Source organism: Gouania willdenowi, chromosome 19 (assembly GCF_900634775.1).
Source record: "Gouania willdenowi chromosome 19, fGouWil2.1, whole genome shotgun sequence".
Taxonomy (NCBI): domain Eukaryota; kingdom Metazoa; phylum Chordata; class Actinopteri; order Blenniiformes; family Gobiesocidae; genus Gouania; species Gouania willdenowi.
In genome coordinates, this window is record NC_041062.1 from 20,269,274 (window position 1) to 20,291,584 (window position 22,311).

The 22,311-nt window shown below is 38.6% G+C and overlaps 1 protein-coding gene across 4 annotated transcripts in view; it reads left to right on the top strand.

Annotated features, from left to right (window-relative positions):
• Positions 1-22,311, top strand: part of LOC114481634 (uncharacterized) — a 69,048-nt gene that overhangs the window by 7,346 nt on the left and 39,391 nt on the right. For 2 of the 4 annotated variants that reach the window (XM_028476601.1, XM_028476602.1), the window contains exons 2-16: positions 1,460-2,223; positions 3,222-3,411; positions 5,672-5,994; positions 6,631-6,750; positions 6,825-7,022; positions 9,712-9,852; positions 11,072-11,332; positions 14,264-14,441; positions 15,946-16,112; positions 16,205-16,357; positions 16,443-16,621; positions 16,717-16,889; positions 20,061-20,285; positions 20,365-20,474; positions 21,394-21,603. In XM_028476601.1, coding sequence (XP_028332402.1) covers positions 1,471-2,223; positions 3,222-3,411; positions 5,672-5,994; positions 6,631-6,750; positions 6,825-7,022; positions 9,712-9,852; positions 11,072-11,332; positions 14,264-14,441; positions 15,946-16,112; positions 16,205-16,357; positions 16,443-16,621; positions 16,717-16,889; positions 20,061-20,285; positions 20,365-20,474; positions 21,394-21,603 — 3,381 coding nt within the window. In that variant the 5' untranslated portion in view covers positions 1,460-1,470. The remainder of the gene's footprint in view (positions 1-1,459; positions 2,224-3,221; positions 3,412-5,671; positions 5,995-6,630; positions 6,751-6,824; positions 7,023-9,711; positions 9,853-11,071; positions 11,333-14,263; positions 14,442-15,945; positions 16,113-16,204; positions 16,358-16,442; positions 16,622-16,716; positions 16,890-20,060; positions 20,286-20,364; positions 20,475-21,393; positions 21,604-22,311) is intronic. The other 2 variants (XM_028476604.1, XM_028476603.1) reach the window with 2 other exon arrangements.

Consider the following 22,311-nt stretch of genomic DNA (forward strand, 5'->3'; position numbering starts at 1 on the left):
TGAGCTTCTCACCCTATCTCTAAGGGAGAGCCCAGCCACCCTACGGAGGAAACTCATTTCGGCCGCTTGTACCCGTGATCTTGTTCTTTCGGTCATGACCCAAAGTTCATGACCATAGGTGAGGGTTGGAACGTAGACCGACCTGTAAATCGAGAGCTTTGCTTTTCGGCTCAGCTCCCTTTTCACAATGACGGACTGGTGCAGACTCTGCATCACTGCAGACGCCGCACCAATCCGCCTGTCGATCTCTCGCTCCATCCTTCCCTCACTCGTGAACAAGACCCCGAGGTACTTGAACTCCTCCACCTGGGGCAGAACCTCATCTCCAACCCGGAGAAGGCACTCCACCTTTTTCCGGAGGAAGTTCACGTCGCCCGGATTGGCGCTACCGGGGCCCCACCTTGGAGCCAGGCCCGGGGTTGGGGCTCGAGTGCGAGCGCCTGGTGGCCGGGGCTTTGCCCACGGGCCCCGGCCGGGCAGAGCCCGAAAGGACGACGTGGGCCCGCCCTCCCGTAGGCCCACCACCCGCAGGAGGGATCATACGAGGCCGGTGCAGTGTGGATCGGGCAGTCGTCCAGGGCGGGGGCCTTGGCGATCTGATCCCCGGCTACAGAAGCTAGCGTATTAATATTATTATTTAATATATATAAATAATAATATTATATATATGTATATACAGTATATATATATAATGTTATTATTTATCAGTTATTTCAGTCTGAGAATTTTTCATATTTTTTTAATTGAATTAATAATAATATTTATATATTATGAATGATAAATAATAATTAAAAATGATATATAAAATAATAACTAATAAATGTTCTGGGAAAATAACCAGAATTCAATGCTGTTTTGGCGCGGTGCATTACTTTTAATCTGATTGGTCGGCTATGATGTGATGCATTTGATTGTTGTCTGGTTGTCTGGTGTACAAATGTAACTAATTACTTCTTTTAAAACATACCTAAGTAGAAGTAAAATGACTGATTTAAAAATATACTCAAAAAAGTACCCATAAAAGCAACTCAATTACAATGATATGAGTACTTGTAATCTGTTACTTTCACCTCTGGTCAGGGGTCACATAATAGTTTTAGAATCAGAAATACTTTATTTATCCCTGGGGGAAATTACTTGTGTTACAGAGGCTCAAGAAATATTACAAATAAAAAGAATATTAAACACTTAACAAAGAAAGAAAGAAGAGAAAAAAAACCCTGTATATAATTAAGTAAAAGACTGTTAATTAAAGAAGAATTAAATAGAAGTGCACACACATAATATATATAAAAATAAAATATAAATAATTTAAATTATAGTAAAGATTTGTCTGATAGAATTTCTATATATACACATTATTAACATTCCCTTTTTAAAGTGCAAAGGATTATCAACTATAACTGTACATTGCTTTTCTTAATACTTTATCAATAATTGTTGTTTTTTCTTCTTGTAGAATAAGTGAAGATGGATAAAGTTCTGGAAAACGTTGTGTCCATGGTGAGGGAACACCCAACTGGGATCTTACTGAAAAAAGTGCTTAACCACTACAACCGAGCGTACAATACACCTTTGGATCTGTCCGCACTGGGTTTGGACTCTGTAGACGGCCTGGTAGCCTGTCTGCAGAGGGACCTGGTCCTGAAAGGAGGGCGTGTGTACCACAGGGTGCATCTCACAGATAATGCACCCCCGGCACACCCTGAGTCCACAGCTGGAGAGACAAAGAGTAAAACAAAAGCTCGCAGGAAGGCAAAGAAAGATGTTTCACTCGTGGTGAAAAAGCATCCAGATGGTATTCCTATGAAGAACTTGTTGGGTGTGTATTACCAAACTTATAAAAAAACCTTGGACTTATCCTCACTGGGTTACAATCATATAACACCCCTTGTTAAATCTGTCAAGAAAAAACTGATCATCCACGAAGGCGTGGTATACCATAAACACCATTTCCCTCGAGATCTAACATCTGCATTGACGTCAACAGTTGATGATAACGAGAGCCGAGCGTCCACACCTGAAAGCCCAGCATCTCTGAGCCGGACCAGCACTCCTGATCCTCCTGATGCTAAACTCCACGGCGTGCCGAGCTCTTCACACTTAATCCACCTCACTGGTCCTCCTGTGTTTGCATCAGCACCCTTATCCTTTGGTGCACCTGTATCCTGTAATCAGCCAGGGACACTCAGCCAGGAGCAGCTCCAGCAGAGGGTGATAGAGGTACAACATTCTCTACGACTACGTCACAGCAAACGGTCGTAGTAAATGTTTTACCTCACTGAAACATCTGTGTCAGCCTGGTACGGGCTGACATTTGTGCCACGAGAAACTCAATTTTAATAGTTGGTATCACGGTTGGGGTTAATTACATTTTTCAGTTGCAATTAAGCTTTCAATTACCCATGTTCAATTACAATTTAATTACGATTGCAATGACCAGCATTTTTCCCAATTACAATGAATTTACAGTTAGTTTTTATATTCAGAAAGTCAGTTACAATTGTGTTCTCAAGTACTAAATTTACTATGATTACTGAGCCTGAAATAAATAACCTAATAGAAGTTAACCTTCCTTTTGTGTTAGCTTTGTTAGCATTTCTAATGATAACGGGTCATGAATCAGCTGTAAAATACATTAAAAACATTTTTTTTTCTTTGTTAGGCTTCCTAATAAATGAAAATATACATTTTAATATTTTTGGTGTGGGCGTCTGAGCCTTTCTTGCGTCAGTACAGTATACCGCTAGATTACATTTTTTTTAATGGTAAAATGTGGGAAAACTTGATATGAAACATATTTTAGTATTTGTTAACCACATATGTGTAGAACTTTAACATGGTTCCCCAGTTTTGCGTTAAATTATAATTGAACATTTTTATAGGATTTGCATGGCAATTACAACTACAAAGTCAATTACCCGAACTCAATTAAAATTACAACAGCAACAGATTTTTTTAAATTACAATTATAATTATGCCATAATTGTAATTAATTAGCAATTACATGATCAAAGTTATATTAAATGTTGGGTAGTTTGCTAAACAGATGAAGTGGGGTATTTGCTTTTTTTTTTTTGCTATTACATGATGAAATGATGTTTTCTCTGACAATGCATACGGTTCAATGATCAATGTAAATTGGTGGAAGAATTCTATATATTTAAGGAGAAATGTTACAGGTTTAGTTGGATGAACAAAGGCTCACTGATGTGTTGTAGTTGAGGAGTGTTCACCAGCCTGCGGTTCTGTCCATGGAGCAGCTCCAGGCCCGTTACTTCCTACAGTTTGGTGAACAGCTGACACGGGAACAGTACAATTCCCTGCCCGACAGCTGCAAAGCCAAGGAGCTTCCATCAGCAACAACAGGTACAACAAAAGCAGCGACTGCTGACAGGAACACACCTGCAGGTACCACCACATCCAACCGTTCTGCATTAAAGCATTTATTATCAGCAGGGTTGGGGTCAATTACAATTATCTGTGTTCAATTACAACATAATTACCATTATGGTGACTGGCATTTTTTTAAATTACAACTAAAAATAAAAAATATTTTTCCACTGAAAGTCAATTACATGTACTGTATGTTCTCAATTACTTAAGTTCAATTACAATTCATCACAATTACCGAGCCATTAATAAACAAGAAGACATTATCATCAACATCCCCCACCAGATTTGTTCTCATTATAACTTACAACCTTTTCTTAAATGTCCTAAATAAAGAACTTAGATGTATACATAAGAAATATGATCCCATCAGAATATAAAATTACTAACTATATTAAATGTTTTCTAAAAGCTGTCCCCTTTGAAGATACCTCGAACAGAGTAAAAAAAAACGGAACAAGGGCAATAACTCCAGAAAAAATAATTGTGCGCTTCTCATTGTCAAACTCCATCAAGGTATTGATACCCTGAAGCCACACACCGAATTTGGTTATCATATCTTAAACGGATTCTGAGAAAAGCTGTCCCCTTTGAAGATACCTCGAACAGAGTAAAAAAAAAAAGAAACAAAAGCAAAAACTCCGGAAAAAATAATTGCGCGCGTCTCATTTTCGAACTCCATCAAGGTATTGATACCCTGAAGCCACACACCAAATTTGGTTATCATATCTTTAACAGTTTCTGAGATAATAACTCCATAAAACAACCTTCGTCTTGTGTTAGCTTTCTGTTAGCATCTCTAATGATAACGGGTCCATTTTGACCCATGTCTTAAATCAGCTGTAAAATACACTAAGAAATATTATCTCTCATCCAATTAGTTTTTCATCTCTTGGTTACCTTGTTAGAAAAATATAGGTATTCATATTTTTTTGCCTTTTTTATGTTGCAGGGTTATGGTCAATTATAATTGTAATTGCGTAATTGATAACTAAATACAATGATGGCATAATTGTAATTTTGAAAATCTGTTGCTGTCGTAATCATGAACGTAATTGTAATTGACTTTCTGAGGATAAAAAACAAATGTAATTGGAAAAAATGCTGGTCACTGTAATCATAATTGATTTGTAATTGAAAATGTAATTGTAACTGAAAAATGTAATTGACCCCAACCCTATATGTCAATATTCTTTTATTAATGTTACATTGTTCCTCTTGGGAAAAGCTGATGTGAAACATTAACTACATACTGTATGTGTGAGCCATAGAACTGTAAAATGGTTTCCCGGTTTTGCATTTAATTAAATTGTAATCGACCATTTTTATATAATTTCCAATTTGCCAATTACAATTAGAAAATCAATTATAATTATGTCATAATTGTAACTGATTATCAAATACACAATAATAATTGGAAGTTGAATTGTTGTTTCAAAGTAATTACAGCAATTGTTTATTACTTTTATGTGACCATGCACAAGCTTCAATGACAAGTGCTTGTCAGTAAAAAATACTGTATAATAAAAATGGCTGCTTCTTCACGTAATAATATAAATTAGTAAAAAATAATAAATCTATTTGCTACGACCTTGCACTTTTATAATATATTTTGTTCTCACTGGTAGAGAGTCCAGTGTTGCATCAGGTAGCCAGCATTTACAGTAGTTCCACACCAAAGTTGGGGTCAATTACATTTTTCAATTACAATTACGTCTTCAATTATCCATGTTAAATTACAACTAAAATTGAATTACAATAACCAGCATTTTTCCCAATTACAATTAAAATTCCAATTATCTTCTTAATAACTAAAGTTCAATTACAATTAATCACAATTACTGAACCTTTATTAAATAGAAGTTTTGACTCGTGTATTAAACCAGCTGTAAAATACACACACACACACAAAAAAATATTTATCATCTGATTTGTTTTTCATCTCCTGGTTACCTTGTTAGGCTTCCTGATCAATGAAAATATTGATTTTAATATTATGATCTGAATGTCTGAGCCTTTTCTCTATCAGTATACACCTAGATTTTAGTTCCTTTTTAAGTGATAAAATGATCCTGAAGAGAAGTGAGCGGTAAATATGAAACATATTTTAATAATTCTTGAATACATGTGTGAAGAATGTCCATGACAATTACAATTACAAAGTGAATTATCTGAACTAAATTACAATTTAATTATGATTACAGCAGCAACAAATATTTTCAATTACGATTACAATTATAATTACATCATAAAGCTGTGTTGTCTCACTGCCCCACAGCAACAAACAAGCAGCAGCAGCAGAATACTGGGGCCACTTTCCTGGATAGCGCTGAGTTCCCAGCACTAGGGACGACTAGGGTGGCTGAGGAAAGGCCAGTTCCTCCCAGTAAGAAGGACGTCCCCGTCTTTAGAGAGGCGTATCATGCACAGCAAAGAAAGGTGTTTGGGGAGAACATGCGAGACATGGAGCTCATGGAGCAAGAGAGAATGCAGATGATGGGCGGGAGGCACCACACCTTAAACTTGGAGCAAATCAACCAAATGATGGAAGGCATGATTCGTCAAATTGCTGATGAAGGAGATCTGGTCACCGACAAAAAGGTGGGACAGACTGAGACACATTTTAATCCATTTAAAAGATAAATTCAATGTTTTTGATTATTAAGTTGAACGTCTCCCTCCTATTATCCTCAAATATCACTAACACATTTTACCTTTGGGGTCAATCTGACCCCAGGAATTTTTGCCTCCAGAAAATGTTTTTGTGTCAGGCACTTTGTTTTTTTGTTGAATACATGAATAACCCCTTGACCTGTTCTCTAGCGCCACCATCAGGTCACACTTTTAAATTAGAATTCATTTATCTTGAATAGACACCTTTTTTATTTGTAAACATTGTGACGTATTTTGTTGGGCGGGGCTTAGCCTGGAGGCAAACCACCATAGATTTATATAAACACTAGATGACTTAAAGAAAGAGCTGTTCCAAAATGAGGATATTACCCTCCTCTATTATGTGTTCAATCTATTGTAGTCATCAAATAAGTATGTGTTTGTGTTTTTTATCCTTATTATTGCTTTATTAGTGCATATGTCTAAGATGTTTGAATGGGAGACACACAACAGGTGATGGACCTGCTGTTTACAAAGGTTTAAAGGATCTTAGAAATGTCTATTGTAAAAACATACTGTATGTACATTAATTGTGTCCATGTTTTGTGTCTTGGCTGTATGTAGGTGGTTTTCCGTGTGTGCAGATTGATTCCACAGCTTGATCCAAGAACGATAACTCACTGGAAGTACTCAGCTTTGAAAAACCTTCTGTTCATCCAGAGAGAAGTCAACATGTTCATCGAGGTGTTTGCATCAACAGTCTGATCATTCATTGAGCTGAGTGGGGGAAGCCTTATTTTCCTCTCTGTCTTTGTTAGAGCACTGAGGCAGTGGCGAGCATCACTACCCTGTATGAGCTGGGACTGTCTCTGGCTGGTCTGAAGGACAAAAAGCGCTACGAGGAGCTCAACTTGGGGCCTCTCTGTAAACTCCCCCTCGTGCACCGCCTGTTTAAGATTGACGCCAACACTAAGGATGATGACATCCACCAGATTGAAACAGTGGACATTCTAAAGGTACGATTGCCATGAGGACAGTTACAAATACATTTTCAATTACTCATGTTCAATTACAATTCAATTACGATTACAGTGACCAGCATTTTTCCCAATTACAATTACATTACAATACGTTTTCATCCTCAGAAAGTCAATTACAATTACATTCCCAATTACTAAAGTAAAATTACAACTAGAATATTTGCATTTCCTGAAGAAAATGCAAGTGAGGATGCAGGTACTAGCCCGCGTCGCACTGCATTACACTAGCATTAGCATTAGCATTAGCTAGCATCAGCATTGGTTAGCATTAGCATAAGCTAGCATTATCATTAGCCTAGCAATACCATGAGCACCAACATAGCATTAGCATTCGCCGAGCAATAGTATTAGTTTAGCATTAGCTTAGCATTCGCCTTGCAATAGCATTAATCTAGCATTAGCACTAACTTAGTATTAGCATCCGCATAGCATTAGCATTAACCTATCAATAGTATTAACTTAGCATTAGCACAAATCTAGCATTAGCTAAGCATTAACCTAGCATTAACTGAACATTAGCAGGTTGAAAGCGGTTGAAAAAGTTGAATAAAGTTGAAAATGGTTACAAATAATAAAAGTACAAGCATAAATCTTGGGAACTTTGTGAATTATTTGATAGCTTATTTGTCAAAATCGGACAAACGGTGTTGGAAGAGTTAGCGACGATGGATGCCTCCTTCATCCTCACTAATTAATCACAATTACTGAGCCTGAACTGAAAAATCTAATAAAAGATTACCTTCCTCTTGTGTTACCTTCTGTTAGCTTCTCTAATGATAACTGGTCTTAAATCAGCTGTAAAATATGCTAAAAACAAATATCAATCATCTAATTTCTTTCCTATCTATTGGTTACCTTGTTAGGCCTCCTAATCAATGAGAATATAGGTTTTGATATTTTTGGCGTGGGCATCTGAGCCTTTGTGTCAGTATACTCCTCGATTTCAATGTTTGTAGTAAAATGTGGTAAAGCTTGATATGAAACATTTTTTAATAGTTTGAAACTGATTTCCCTAAACAGAGCTAAATTCCAACTCTTATACCTAGTTGGGCTTTTACCTACGATATTAGAATCAATGCACTAAAATGTAAATGTAAAGATGCTAAAACCACATTGTACACATACAAAATCACATACAATCTCAATCACAACACTATATGAATAAAAGTTAGTAAAGTTGTAATCAACTTTCAGGGAAGAAAAATATAATTGTAATTTATTTGTAATTGGAAAAAATGCTGTTCACCATAATCATATTTGAATTGCAATTGAATATGCATATATTTATACTCTGAATCACTGAGTGACAGATGATAAATGACTAAAGAACAAGCTTTGAGTGGTAGTCACATTTGTCGGCGTGTTCCTTGATGTTTCCTTGTCTTACCTGAACCCATGGTGACCCCCAATTGGCCTGATGTTAAACATTGTATACAATGCAAACACTTAATGCCTAAATAATTACATGCAATGGAAACCAAACCCATATGACAAAGACACAGTGTGGTTATTTTGTTTTAATGACTTAAAACCAAAACAGAAATACAAAAACATTAAAAACCAGACAAACAGCGTTTTTCTGTTTTAAAATTAAATCTGGCTCTGTTTGTGATATTTGGATATTAACAGGAAACTATGGATGAGAGCTTGATGTTTTAATCTCACCACACAGAAGCACCCACAGAAGGACTTGTACTCTGCTACGTTTGATAAAAAATAATCATGTAGCATGTTGTCCACCTCACATTGATTTCAAAGAGGCATTAACTTTACCAAACAGTGTTAGGGTCCAAAATGTATCCAAATAAACTGGTGACTGACTATCGACTGTGAGGAACAATAGATGTTGGAACTTCTACCATTTGACGCTTTTGAAAAAACAATTACAGCTTTTTTCAGGGCAGTAAAAATATATTTTGTGCATGTTTTAGTACCGCTAGCCACTAACGGCAGCCGTCAACACACACGGACGTTGATCACACGGAAACGAGGAGCACCAGTAGTTTCGTTACACCACCTCTGGTGCCTTTAATCACATATCATGTGCATGCTTTACATAACATTGTTTTTCAAAAAAAATGTGTATGTATTTCTGACGTTTAAATTCACCAGTTCACCATCAGTCTAGTGACTTTATGCGTTCCTCCTTTTTTGTCCTGGAGTAAAAGTTCGCCCCCATCTGTGGGTCCCCTCTGTGTGGTGAGATTAAAACATGAAGCTCTCGTCCATATTTTCCCGTAAATATCCAAATAACACGCAAACAGAGCAAGAGTTAATTGTCTGGTTTTTGATTTTTCTGTAATTCTGTCAGTAAAACCAAATAAACACACCGTTTATTTGTTATTTTGATTTGATTTTAAAACAGAAAAACCAAAGAACAAATGGTAAGCAGGTAATTCAGTAATTGCAAATACATGAAGAGAAAAACAAAACAGCTTTCTAATCTGAATGCTGACTCAGCACACTCTGGTTCTCCATGGGTAAAATTAGTTCAACCAACAATTGGAAGTTAATTAAAATAAAATCAATCACGACCCAAAGAAGTTTCTGATGTCACTGTTCGTACATCAGATGAAAAGCTGTGAAGAGGAAACAAAGCAAACAACTTGCTTTCTTTGTCTGCTTTTTTAACATCAAACGTTCTCACTCTGTTTGCTTTGCTTAGCAACTTCGCATTTTTCGGAGGAAGAGCACCAAAGTGAAAGTGGACCTGGCCGATTTCATGAAGTATCTGGCTGATCACTACAGCTGTGACTCTCCCTATAAGTTGGGGATCCGGATACAAGGCGTTGGGCTGCCAATTTCAGTAAGACACAGTCTGTTGGAATTCCGTTTTTTTAATTCACATCAACTGTGAAATGATTATGATGAATAATGTCTCAGAGCCTTCAAAGCTTTCTTTAAAACCTTTGAATTTGGGAATATGTTGGTTTACACTTGGGTAAGGATGACGATCCACAGCAGAGTCTGTTGGACTCTCTTTGACGTGGTCCAACAAGTGAAGCATGTTGCAGGTCATACCCTAAAACAGCTTAGTGTCTTATCCAACTGAGCATCTGTAGATTTTTCTACGCAAAGAAGGACATATTAACATGACATTGAACCTCCGAGAACCAAATGCAAGGCTAAACATAATTAACCTGCACTTATGGTACACTAGTTTGATTTTTAGAAAAATACAATAGTTACAGATCATAATTAAACATGTCAGACTACTAGGTAGTAAGACTTAGAGCTGTAACTAAGTGCTAATACTAGGAATTAGGGGTGTGTGCATCGCCATGAATCTGACGATATGATACAATTCACGATATGCATGTCACGATGCAATATATCCTGATACTTAACAGTACGATATACATATGCGATATCAATAATTATAAATTTCACCTTTGAAAGTACAAAATGGTATGAAATACAATTTGTTTCATTTTTTTTAAAAACTTGCGAGAACAAGTAAATGGTAATTAACTGTAATTCTAGTACCAAATATCAAAAACAAGTGGTATGTTTATCAAACTGTCAAATTATATTTTTCAAAAAAGTTTCACTTTTGCTTCTACAACAGATTCCAATTCTGTTAGGTTCAATCAACTTCCACACTAAAATGCATTGAGGGGTGACGTCGTCTGATGTGGTTCACTGACACCTAGCAACCGGGCGTTAACGTGCTATTCTTATGTTAGCACAATTAAATTGTTTTTTTTTTTTAGATAAAAAACATGAATAAATAAATTAGTTTGGACATTTTTTGGATTGATATGATAATCACGCTTTTTTTTGTACATAGTTATTAGGAATTATGTTTTTTTATGTGATTATAATTTACAGATCAAGCAGCCCTGTACTGGTAGGATGTACAGTAGCTAGTAAAGTGACCAGTGACTGTTTTCATATTCTCGTCTCTGTTCAAGTAGTAGAAACAGGAAAAGTAGGATCACGCAGTCACATTCTAGCAGGGTTGCACTTTGAGAAGAAGAAGAAGAGATCTTGCCAAACCTTCACTGTTTGTCTTTTAAAATCAGGTACTGATGAAGGTGAGCCGCAATGAGCACTCCATTATGGAGCAGGCCCGGGAGGTGATCCAGGCAGAGGTGAAGGAGGAAATCTACGAGCGACTCAGGAAAATGAAAAGGAGCCTTTTAGAGCTGACACAAGGTGCAGTCTCCCTGTCCTCTGTGGGCAGCTTTGATCTCAGGAAGAAGTATGTCTCTATCACTGCATCTGAGCTCGTCCTGGAAGTGTTCACCAACACCAGAGGCCTGTTCAATTCCAGGATGGACAAGGTGGGTAGGACACACCAAGAAGCCCTCCATTTATCAAAGGGGCAGTATTATGACAAATTCACTTTATAATGGTTTTTCTACAGTGATATACATCCCTTTAGCCTCATTCAGAGGGCCAAAGTTGAAAAAGTTCTGTTTCCTCCTTCCCTTGTTATTTCACATTTCGTAAAAAGTCAGCTCCAAACGGGTGAGTGGGATTTTTCCCCCTTATGACTCATTATGGGGAAACTCCTCCTCCTGATAATCCTTGTTTCTCCTACCCAACATAAGAATGCGTGCCCCTCCCTCTCAAACTACCTCACAGGTAAAGTTTGGCGAAGCAGGTTGATATCACAGTTAATATCTTTACATTTAGTATGTAGGAGCGCAGCGCGAGCGCTCACAATCAGTTAAAGTTTTATCAGCCGTTATATCGCCTTTATGAGATGATCTGAAGTGTTTGTGACCCAATACGACGCAGTGGTATGACAAAACAATGGACTATCGCCTTAAATGGACTATTCCTGTGGTTAGAAGAGGTGAGGAGCAGAAGGAAGACTGTTAATGATTTACTGCTAGGTTTACTATTGTTGGGTCAGCGTCTACAGACACGCCTACTCATGTAAAACGGCCTGTTTTTAGAAGCGTCATGAAAGTGACTTTTCAGAGGGTTAAAAATCCAGAAAACAGTCGAGTTTGGGAAAATAAACCTCAAATACTATGTTGTTGGGGTTCTTAGAACAATTGGAGATGGGTGAAAAATGACATAATACTGGACCTTTAAAGGCAGGGTAGGTACAGTAATTTTCGAAAGCTAGCATGATTTTGAAAGTAGCATCCTCCGAGTGCTCCTCTTTTACTCGCCCCCTCCCCTCTGTGCTCCCTCTAAAGCCACGCCCCTCACTCACAGACACGAGCGCCGGTGCTTCAGAAACGGACCTTTCTTTTCTTTTCTTGCCCTTGTTAGCAGGGCAAGCCGTCACCAGTAAACGTGGAACGGGTAATTTCTCTGCCATTCTACAGTCAACTTGCAGTGTCAATGCTAACTCTGTTTTAACTCTGTTTTAACTCTGTCACCGGTGATGCGCTTTGAGTTTGGGCTAGTGCACGCAAAACGTCATGAACGAGCAGGGAGACGTGATTGCTTTATAGAAAATGAACTGTCTTCCGACATTGGTCGACGTTTTTACAGGCTTACAGCTGCTACAGATTATGGATTTTCTTTGTTCCTTTTTCAAAGCACAGTTCATAATTTCTGTCCGGACATAAAGACAATTTCAACCAAAAACTTAAAAAGTGTATCTGGAGGAAATTACCTACCCTACCTTTAAGCCCAATGCAACCTAGTCAGTGCTGTGCAAATTCTAGTTTAATAAGGTTCAAATAATGTCGCCAGAAAGAAGAATAAACTATATGTGTAGATAGCTATAAATGTAGAAAAATTCTGACCAGTTAGTTTATTTTAAACATTATTATGTAAAATAGCCTGATTAGCTGATAACCATCGATACAAAAGTTCATTAATCAAAACGCAACAGCTTCATTGATTTGTATTGAATTAAAACAAAATTCACCCCTTCATAACAAATGCTAAATTCAAATGTACAGTACATAGAATCCCACAATTCAAACTGAAGTTTGGAGTTCCACAGAGCAAATAACTCCCAATTTCCGCTGGATGCGGCTCCGCTGCGTTACGTCACCGCCGTGTCACCGGAGCTGATAGGTTTCCACTTTAGTCTATGTGTTAATTTCCACCGAGTCCGCTGCGCTGCGTGTCTGCTCCTTCCCAGCTGCGACAGTCCGGTGCCCTCCTACAGATATACGCAGGGCGCGTATTCCGCAATAAAATATCTGGTTACTTTTTAAAATAAAACATTTCAGATTATATTTCAAGTAACTACATCACCAAAACGTCATAATGTGTAAAAACAAAATAACATCCACTATATTGATTCCTCTCATACTGTAACTACACTGTAAACTGCAGCAACTTCGATTTAGTTCATGTTTGACTGGTGCAGTTTTATCTCTTCTCTGTTGGTTGTTGCTAAAAAATGTGTCTATGACAAATCCAGAGTCCAACCTTCTTGTGAACTGACCTGTTCATCTGTTTATTGTTGTGTTTATAACACATACATTTAACTACGTTCTTGCGCGATTACATAAATATTGTGAGAACTGCTCTGTCTCGTGACGTCACAGTCGTCCAACTCGAGTGCACCATGGCTCACTCAAAACGCAACCGGTGGGGATTACCGGACGGCGGACAGCGGGGAAAAACCGGATTGGTGCCGTGGCGCAGCGGAGACGTATCCAGTAGAAACTCCCAGTGAATTGACCTTGAATGTAAGAAATTAGTCATAACCCTAACCCTTTATACTCATTTTTATTAGTGAGTAGTTGGGTGATGTGTGTATGTGTTGTTGACTGATCCTAGTCCAACTCATGACATTTTAGTCAAAGTAATAAAATGTGGTAATAATAATGGCTTGGATTTATATAGCGATTTTTTTGAGGAGACTCAAAGCGCAAACAGAAACCATTATTCTTTCACACTAGTCACTCACATCAGTCATGCCGGTAAGCTACAATGTAGCCACACCTGCCCTGGGGCAGACTGACAGAAGCATGGCTGCCTTTTTGTGCCTAAGGCCCCTCTGTCCACTACCAACATTCATGCACAATTCATACCCATTCTTACGAGGCAATGTGGGTAAAGTGCCTTGCCCAAGGACACAATGACAATGACTTGGCTAGACCTGTCGGTTATTGGACGACCCACTCTACCACTGAGCCACGGTCGCCCACCGTGGTGTATGTAGTTGCAAAATGTAAGAGTGACCGCCCGCACAACAGGGAAGTGGTGTATCATTTGTTGTCAAGCCCTGGTTATAAGCCTAGAAATGAATGTTCTACAAACAACTGACATGTCGACTTTTCCCAATTCAGCACGTGCAGAACTTCCTGCTGCAGGTGTCAGGTGACCCGTTGGCCACAGCTCTGTTTCAGCTGGCCATCTGCGGAGGCTCTCTGGCTGTCCCACAGGACCTGGTGCCCAAGGAGAAGGCAAAAAGCAAAGAGCACAGCAAACCTCAAGACGCACAGGCTGCAACACTCCCTAGCGAAGGTTGGGGTTCCCTCTCAATCTTTTCCTTTGAATCATTAAAACTGTGACTGTAATTGTTAGAACTGGTTTTGTTAAACTAAAATACTGGACTGCTTTTACAGTAATAAGAAAACTCCTTTCTGGGAGTTTTTATTTCATGGCTTTTGATCAAAGGTTAATGATTGACTGCAGAAAGAAGTCACACACCAGCTTTTTCTCACTCGTCTTTGTTTTTTATTTAGTTAGACACATTATAGCTCCTATTGGCTGCTTGGTTTTTTTTGTGTTTCACATTATTGTTGATGTTAGACACTAACGCACCTGTAACCTTCCTGTTGTTAGTGGTAACACTTTACTTGAAGTTTTATACAGCACGCTGACATTATCTTTATTTGCATGAATATGGTGTCATTAAGCTGTCAATAAGTGTCGTTCGCTAAATTATGACACCTTTGGAGCTATTTTGGCATTTTTTTTGGGTTAGGTGGAGGGATGTAGTGGAGATAGGTAGGAATAGGGTTTATTGTTTATTGTTTATTACCTTCCATCATAGTGGTTGCTAGTCTTCCTGTGGTCCCTAATTAAAAGCAACAAGATATTTACAATAAATATCCAATAGCAAAAACAGAATCAAATACCGTTACATACAATTATAAATACAGGCAAGACCTGTATTTGCAAGGCGAATACGTATTTGGCAATTGAAAATTGGCAAACAGAATTGTTCATGTGAAAAACATCCTATTGAGTGTATTTTGTTGTTGAGTAATGTCTCTTTGTGTTGTTCGTTTTACTAATTAAATTGAAAGTAATACTGCAGGAAAAACAGAAGACTGACCTTGACCTTAAATGTGACCTTGAGCAAAGGTTTGTTCCATAGTTGAGATGATCTAAATAGGACAGACTTATGTAGTAACTTAGTTCTAGGTGGAGTAATGACAAAATCATGACTTGAAGCAGAGTGTGAGTGTGTTTGATTTACATACCTTATATTTTCAATCAATGAAGTTGGATTACCGATCAGGATTATTTAAAAATAATAATAATGAAAGCAGGTTGTATTGTATTATGTCTTGGTTGCATAAACCAAGACAAGGTACAATGCATTTCTTTAACACTAGTAAAGTAAGGACATTTTAACACTAAATGGGCCACCTTGCTTTGGATGACTTGAAGCCTTGCTATATCTGTTCTATTTACAGCAGACCATATAGATGAACAATATTCGAGATGAGATAATACAAGGGATTGAACTACCAGTTTTATGATTACTGGAGTGACAAAGTAAGAGCACCTTCTGACCATAGCAATAGCTCTACCCATTTTACTGATCTAATGGTCTATATGAGTGTTAAGGTACGGGATCAGGGGTTAGGGTTAAGGGTTCTCATAATACAGACAGCATAATATCAGCCTTTATGTGTAAAACTTCAAGTAAAGTGTTACCTTGTTAGTTTTTATATGTTCTATATGTAACCAACTAGCATGTCATAGTGCTAATTCTAATTATTTCTGTGTCCGTCAGCAAAAGTGAAGCAGTTCTTGAAGGAAAGCCTAGCTGCTTATAACTCTGCTGTCACTTTGGCCCACGTTGCCTCTCTGGAGAAGAAGGTTGCTAAACACTTCAATGTCGAAGATTTCCTCCGTCTGGAGAAGGGCAACTTTCTTGATTTCCTTGTAAAACACATACAGGTATGCACATTGTCACCAGGCTCTCTAACAGAGTTTTCTGATTCAGACCTGGTGGTTAAAGGGAAGTGTCCACATTGTGTATGTGTGTGCAGTTGCTGCAGGACACACTGGGGTCTACGTTGATCTTGGGCACCAGCAGCAGCAGTAGTTTAGAGCTCAGCAGCAGTGGCTTCAGGCCCACCAAACAAGACGTGTTTGAGTTCATCAAACAGTGCAGTGACACTCCTACACTCCATCCCGATGAAGTAAGTCAGTCATGCTCTGAGAAAGTGTTACTTCAGTCTGAAACATCACTAATTTACATTTCTCCTCACGATGATGTTCCTTCAGCTGTTCAAAGTAGAGTCAGCACTGAGATCTCACTACAGGGTCCGGGACAGCCGGGACCTGGGCCACGGCCCCCTGCAGACACTGGCTGGACTGGTACAGCGGCAAAAAAGCCTGGCAGGTGGAGGCCTGAGCCCCATCTTCTATGAAGCAGCGCTGCTAGCTAGCAATGGCAAACTAAGGTTAGGGCATCCTCTCCTAGCTGCAAGCAATGAAACCATTTGAAGTATTGTTTGAAACCAACGTATTCATTTGTATTTCTCTGTTACATGAGCAGTGCTGAAGAAGGATGTGAGATAGTGGGACGACTGGGTGAGAAGTCCAGGGACCAGGCCCTAGCCTGTCTGCTCTCCTGCCCCCTACTGGATGATTTAAGTGAGTGGAGCCAATGGGAACTGATCTTCAAACCTCTTCACGGCTCACTCAAATCCTTCATCGAAAGACACGCTGGTAGGTATCCAACACTAGTTCATTTTAAACAAATGGCATAAGTAGCTCATCTTCTCATCTATTGTTATTCATGATCTTTATAATAATAATAATAATAATCTTCATCATCATCATTATTATATGTTATTATTCTTCCATTTTTTACATTTTAAACCTTTAACTTTGAACGTAAACTGTTCAGCCATTCTTAATGTTTTGCTAATGTTAGGCTGATAAAAGTTCATGTTAAGCTATTGCTTGGTTAATGTTAATGCTATTGCTAGGTTATTGTTATTGCTAGGTTAATGCTAATGCTATAATAATGCTATTGTTAGATTAGTGCTAATGCTAGGCCAATATTATTGCTAGGTTAATGCTAAAGCTAGGCTAATGCGAACGCTAGGTTGATGCTAATGTTAAAGCTAGGTTAATGCTATGTTATTGCTAGGCTAATTTTATTGCTAGCTAATGTTATTGTTGATGCTAGCTAATGTTAATGCTAGCTATTAATATAATGATAATTTAATGTTAATGCCAGCTAATGCTAAATAATGCTAATGTTGATTATAGTTAATACTAACTATTGTATTATAGTTAGTTAGCTAATGATAATGATACTGCTAATGCTAGTTAATGCTAATGTTAGCTAATGCTAAGCTAATGCAGTGTGACTAGCACCTAAATCCTCACTTGCATTATCTTCAGGAAATGCAAATATTGTAGTAACTTCTACAGATAAAGTTTCCATCTACAGATAAAGTCAACTCCTCACTGCTCCATGTCTGCATATCAGGCCAATTACAGTTTTTTATGGTAATTTTTCCTGTAACAAAGCTGCTGCTGCCGCGCTCTGTCCGTCAGCTTGGACACCTTAAAGAATTCTGCATCAGTCCCGTGTTTGCTGCTCACAATTTCTAAAGCTAATTTTTGAATTTGTATTTTCCGCTATAATAGTTGGAAAACACGGGGTAACGCTGGATTGTGTGTTTCTGTAGTCTAGTAAAGTAATTTTGTAAATCGTAGTGCGTTATTTTGCTTCATTAACCAAAAAAGTAATGTCATTACAGTAATCTGTTACTTTGTAACCCCCATACCACCAACCCGGTGCACAGTAGCATCAACACATGATTAATTTAACCTGACACACAGCAGTGTTGTGGAGCCACTTCTCCCTAACATGAGGTGTTTCTGTGAAGCTGTGACAGTGGGCTCAGGTGTGTTCTGTTCTCCACCTGTAGCAGACACGCTCGGACGGTGCCAGGCCTCTATCTCACACCACTTTTGATTCACCTCTGCCACATTTCACACTATTTATAACAGTGACGACTGGGGATGTCACCATAACAAATGTTCTTGGTATGATTATTGACTGCATTTTAGAATTGTTATAATTAAAAATTGTAAAGTTAATATCAGAAATAATCATGAAAATGGGTAATCGTGACATCCCTAGTGATGACTACTGTCACTATCTTGCTTTTCATTTGTTAGTGATGTCAGTAATTTGATTACCAAATATATGATGTACTTTTCCTGGCCTCCATCACTCAGAAGCAAATCTTTCTCATTCTTAAAGTGTAAGAACACTAAAAATACTTTTTTCTGCTGAATGCATATATGACTAGGTATAAAGCAATGTAGTTTATTGTTCCTATTCCTACTCTTTAAGTTTTCTCAAAGTATTTAAATTTAGCATTTTTAGTTGTAAAATACCCTTTATGAGTTGAACTCCAGGCTCATATAAAATATGGGAGGAGGAGGGAAAGGTTTCATCCTCAGAAAGTAATTAAATAAAACTAGTACAGTAGATAGCGATATGCACCTATTGAAGTTGGTTGCAATAATAACCATGAGCATCAGTGACGTGCCGTCAGGGTAGGCAAGGTAGGCAGTGCCTACCCAAGGGTGAATTGATAATTTGGATTATTTGTTTTGATTATAATATAATTATAAATCGCTGTAAGGCAGGAGGAGGCCACACCTCTTCTCAAAGGCACGTTGCTGCTCTGCCTCTGTTCCCATAGCGTGTTTTTATGTGTTTTTGCGCTGCCTTTGGACGTAACTCTGCTATGCTAAATGCTATACGTAAGTTCACAGTGCATTAGTGAATTGATATCACATGACCGCTGCTGCTACGTTCTCTAGCTAGTGGGTGGGATAACACTACAGGCAGGATGACAGCACTAGAGACAATAAAGAAACTTTTTTTGAGGAACAGCAACAGCTTTTAAAAGATGGGAGACCAACACCTGAGCTCTCAGACCTTCAGCAAAGATAAAGTAAGAAAATTGTTGGTATTTTCTACAGTGAATGGTACAAAAGGAAGGATTGACTTTGTGGATGCTCCTCACTGAGGCTGTTCCAAGTTGTTGTCATTTTCTCCGTGTTTCTGTGTTTCCAACACAAACAACGGATGTCATGAGATATATCTTGTTCTGAGAGTATGGAGGCTATATTAAATAATTGTTTAATGTTTCTTTAATGGTGTTTTACGACGTTGATTTTGTTAGATGGATAAATGTTTGTTCATTGTTGGGTTTTTTCTTTATTATGAATTTCATATTTTGATAAGCGCATTGAGATGACTTTGTTGTAAATTGCACTATACAAATAAAGTTTAATTGAATTGAATTGGATTAACACTTGCCAGCAGAAACATATGAAATTGTCATTGGTGTTGACATTGCTGCTCTCGATTTGGAACGCCCTGCCTACCCTACCGTAGTGCTCACTTCACGACACTGTTGAGCATTGATTGACAGCTCCATGTGGAACTGTGCAGCACTGTGGGGGCGGGGCTGCTGTGACTAGGCGTGTCTTAACTACTCTAGGAGCAACGCACATAATCAAGGCATTTTTCGAATTTTCTCCTAGTGGCAGATCAGCTAAAACCTAGGGGTGTACTGACACTTAACATTCCTTTTCCTTGTATTTCCTGCCATAATGATGTTATGTCATTAGTCAGCAGCTCGTTTAGATCCTATACCATTTATGAGCTCCAATGACCAGTGTTTTATAAAGAGCTGGATAATTCTCATCTAAAGACAACAGCGAAGTTGAACTTGTCTGTGTTCTGGACATACATTTACAAATATGTCTAAGACCCAGCCTTGCTCCTACAGTTAAACCTAAGATGATGCTACACTATCTGAACATGTATCTTAAAGTCCTCTGTGTGTGCCCCTAACTCAGCAAACACTGGCCTGACAGCATTGGAGGTGACACCAGGAGTGCTGCTCAGGATCACCACACACACGGGTGACAAACACTTCTCCAGCTCAGCCGCGGCCCTCGACCCCGTCGGCACTGCAGGCCACCTTGTGTCAATGGTTGCCGCCAACGGCATCGCTAACGCTCCCACTGCCCTCCTCGCCAATCACCTCCAGAACTCACTGGCCACAGCTGTGGCTGCAGAAGGTAGGAAGCACAAGCTAAAGAATGCACTTTGAATGATCTATGAGGTAAAGTTATTCATAAGATGCGCCTGTATTTGTAGGTTCTTCCCAAGCTGAAGATGACATGTTATGTTACAGCAGAGTGGCCAACTTCCTCCTGACATGTTTGACTAGAATCCCTTCTAGAATCTGTCAGACTCTGCTCCAACAGGTCAGTGTCACTGGATCACACTGTGCTTTTTGAAATGACAAATACATGTATCGTATTTTCAGGGCTATTGAACGCACTGCTATATTGACCGCATTCCAATCATTTTGAAATATACCCAAGACAAATTCACGTAAAGGCCGTACCATCACACAAGCCACACTCTATTGGCTGATGAAGTTGCCTTTTAAACGACTCGGCCAATCAGAACGGGCAGGTAGGCAGGCTGCTGTACTCCCGTTAACGGAGATTTCCATGTATTTCCGCGTATTCTGATCGGTTTCAACTGATGAGTTTCCATCTCCACATGAAGTCTTCTCCTCACTGTTTCACGTCTGCATATCAGTCCATTTACAGCTTTTTATGGTCACTTTTAAATGGAAGCAGACTGATACACCGCTCCCTCGCATCAGCCTCCATGTGTGTGTTTGTGTGTGTGTCTTTTCTGTCAGCCTCAGAGTCCTGTGCTCATTCGCTCCTGAAGAAAACTTCACACAGTGATTTGACAACTTTATGCCATTTATTATTTCATACTATTAAAAACCGACGGCGTTATCTTTTTTCTTCTTTTGTAGCCCCCAGAGTCCCAAATCAAAAATTGGGTTCTGGGCGTCAATGTGTACACATCTATATATTATATCTAACAAATTTCAGCCCGATCCATTCACGAATAACAGAGGAGTAGCAATTTTAACCAGTGTACACAACAACAAGAAGAACAAGAAGAAGAACAAAGTGAGTGGCATTTTGAGTCCAGTAGCCCGGCCTAAAAAGGGGCCGTAACATTAGAGTTGATGTGTCAGAAGGAAGAAAAAGAGCAAGAAGAAAGATCTGAGATGGTTTAATCAGAACTAAATTGCGGATTCCCATTCACCCTGAACGTCTCCATGGGTCACAGGCTTTGTGTGTGCTTTGATTTCAGGTGTTTTTGGAACCCTTTTCCAAAGTCTTGGGGCAGGCCAAGTCTAAGGTGGTCCTGATGACTGTGGCTCAGTCGAACCCTAAGCAGCTCAACTGTCTGCACCGGCTGGGCATCCTCCTGGGCATCAGTGACTGGGTGAAGGACTACGAGAAGAAGCTAAACCCTGATGTAACTTACAACTCTCCTCCAGCTCCTGTAGAGCAGCCCAAGGTTTGAATGCAAGCTAACAGCATGGAACATTAATGATCAATATACATATTTTCAGGGTTTTATCCCAATGTTTGAATGCTTCCGAATATATAATTTAAAAGGATTCAATGAGGAAAGCTTAAGTTTAGTGTATGTACAGAATGTGTTAGTGACCATAATAAACAATGGTTTTATCTTCCCAGGCTGCTATTGTACTAAGTGCTACTGTACCATTACTGCTGAAGGCATTCAGCACACAATTAACTTTATTGAAGTTTTACACATAAAGGCTGACATTACACTGTCATTATTATGACATGACACCTGTCATTAACACAAATAAGGTGTCATAAAGGCTGTCATTCAGTGTCGTTTGTTACCCTAACCCCTAACCCTACCTAACCCACCCAAAAAATGCCATTTTATAGAAAGGGGGGAATTTTGGTTTCAATTACATTTTTCAGTTACAATTACATTTTCAATTACCGTTGTTCAATTACAATACAAATACTATTACAGTAACCAGCATGTTTTCCAATTACAATTAAATTACAATTATTTTTCATCCTCAGAAAGTCAATTACAATTACCTTCTCAATTACTAAAGTTCAATTACAATTAATCACAATTACTGAGCCTGAAATAAAAAACCTAATAAAAATTAACCTTCCTCTTGTGTTAGCTTTCTGTTAGCATCTCTAATGCTAACGGGTCCTAAATCAGCTGTAA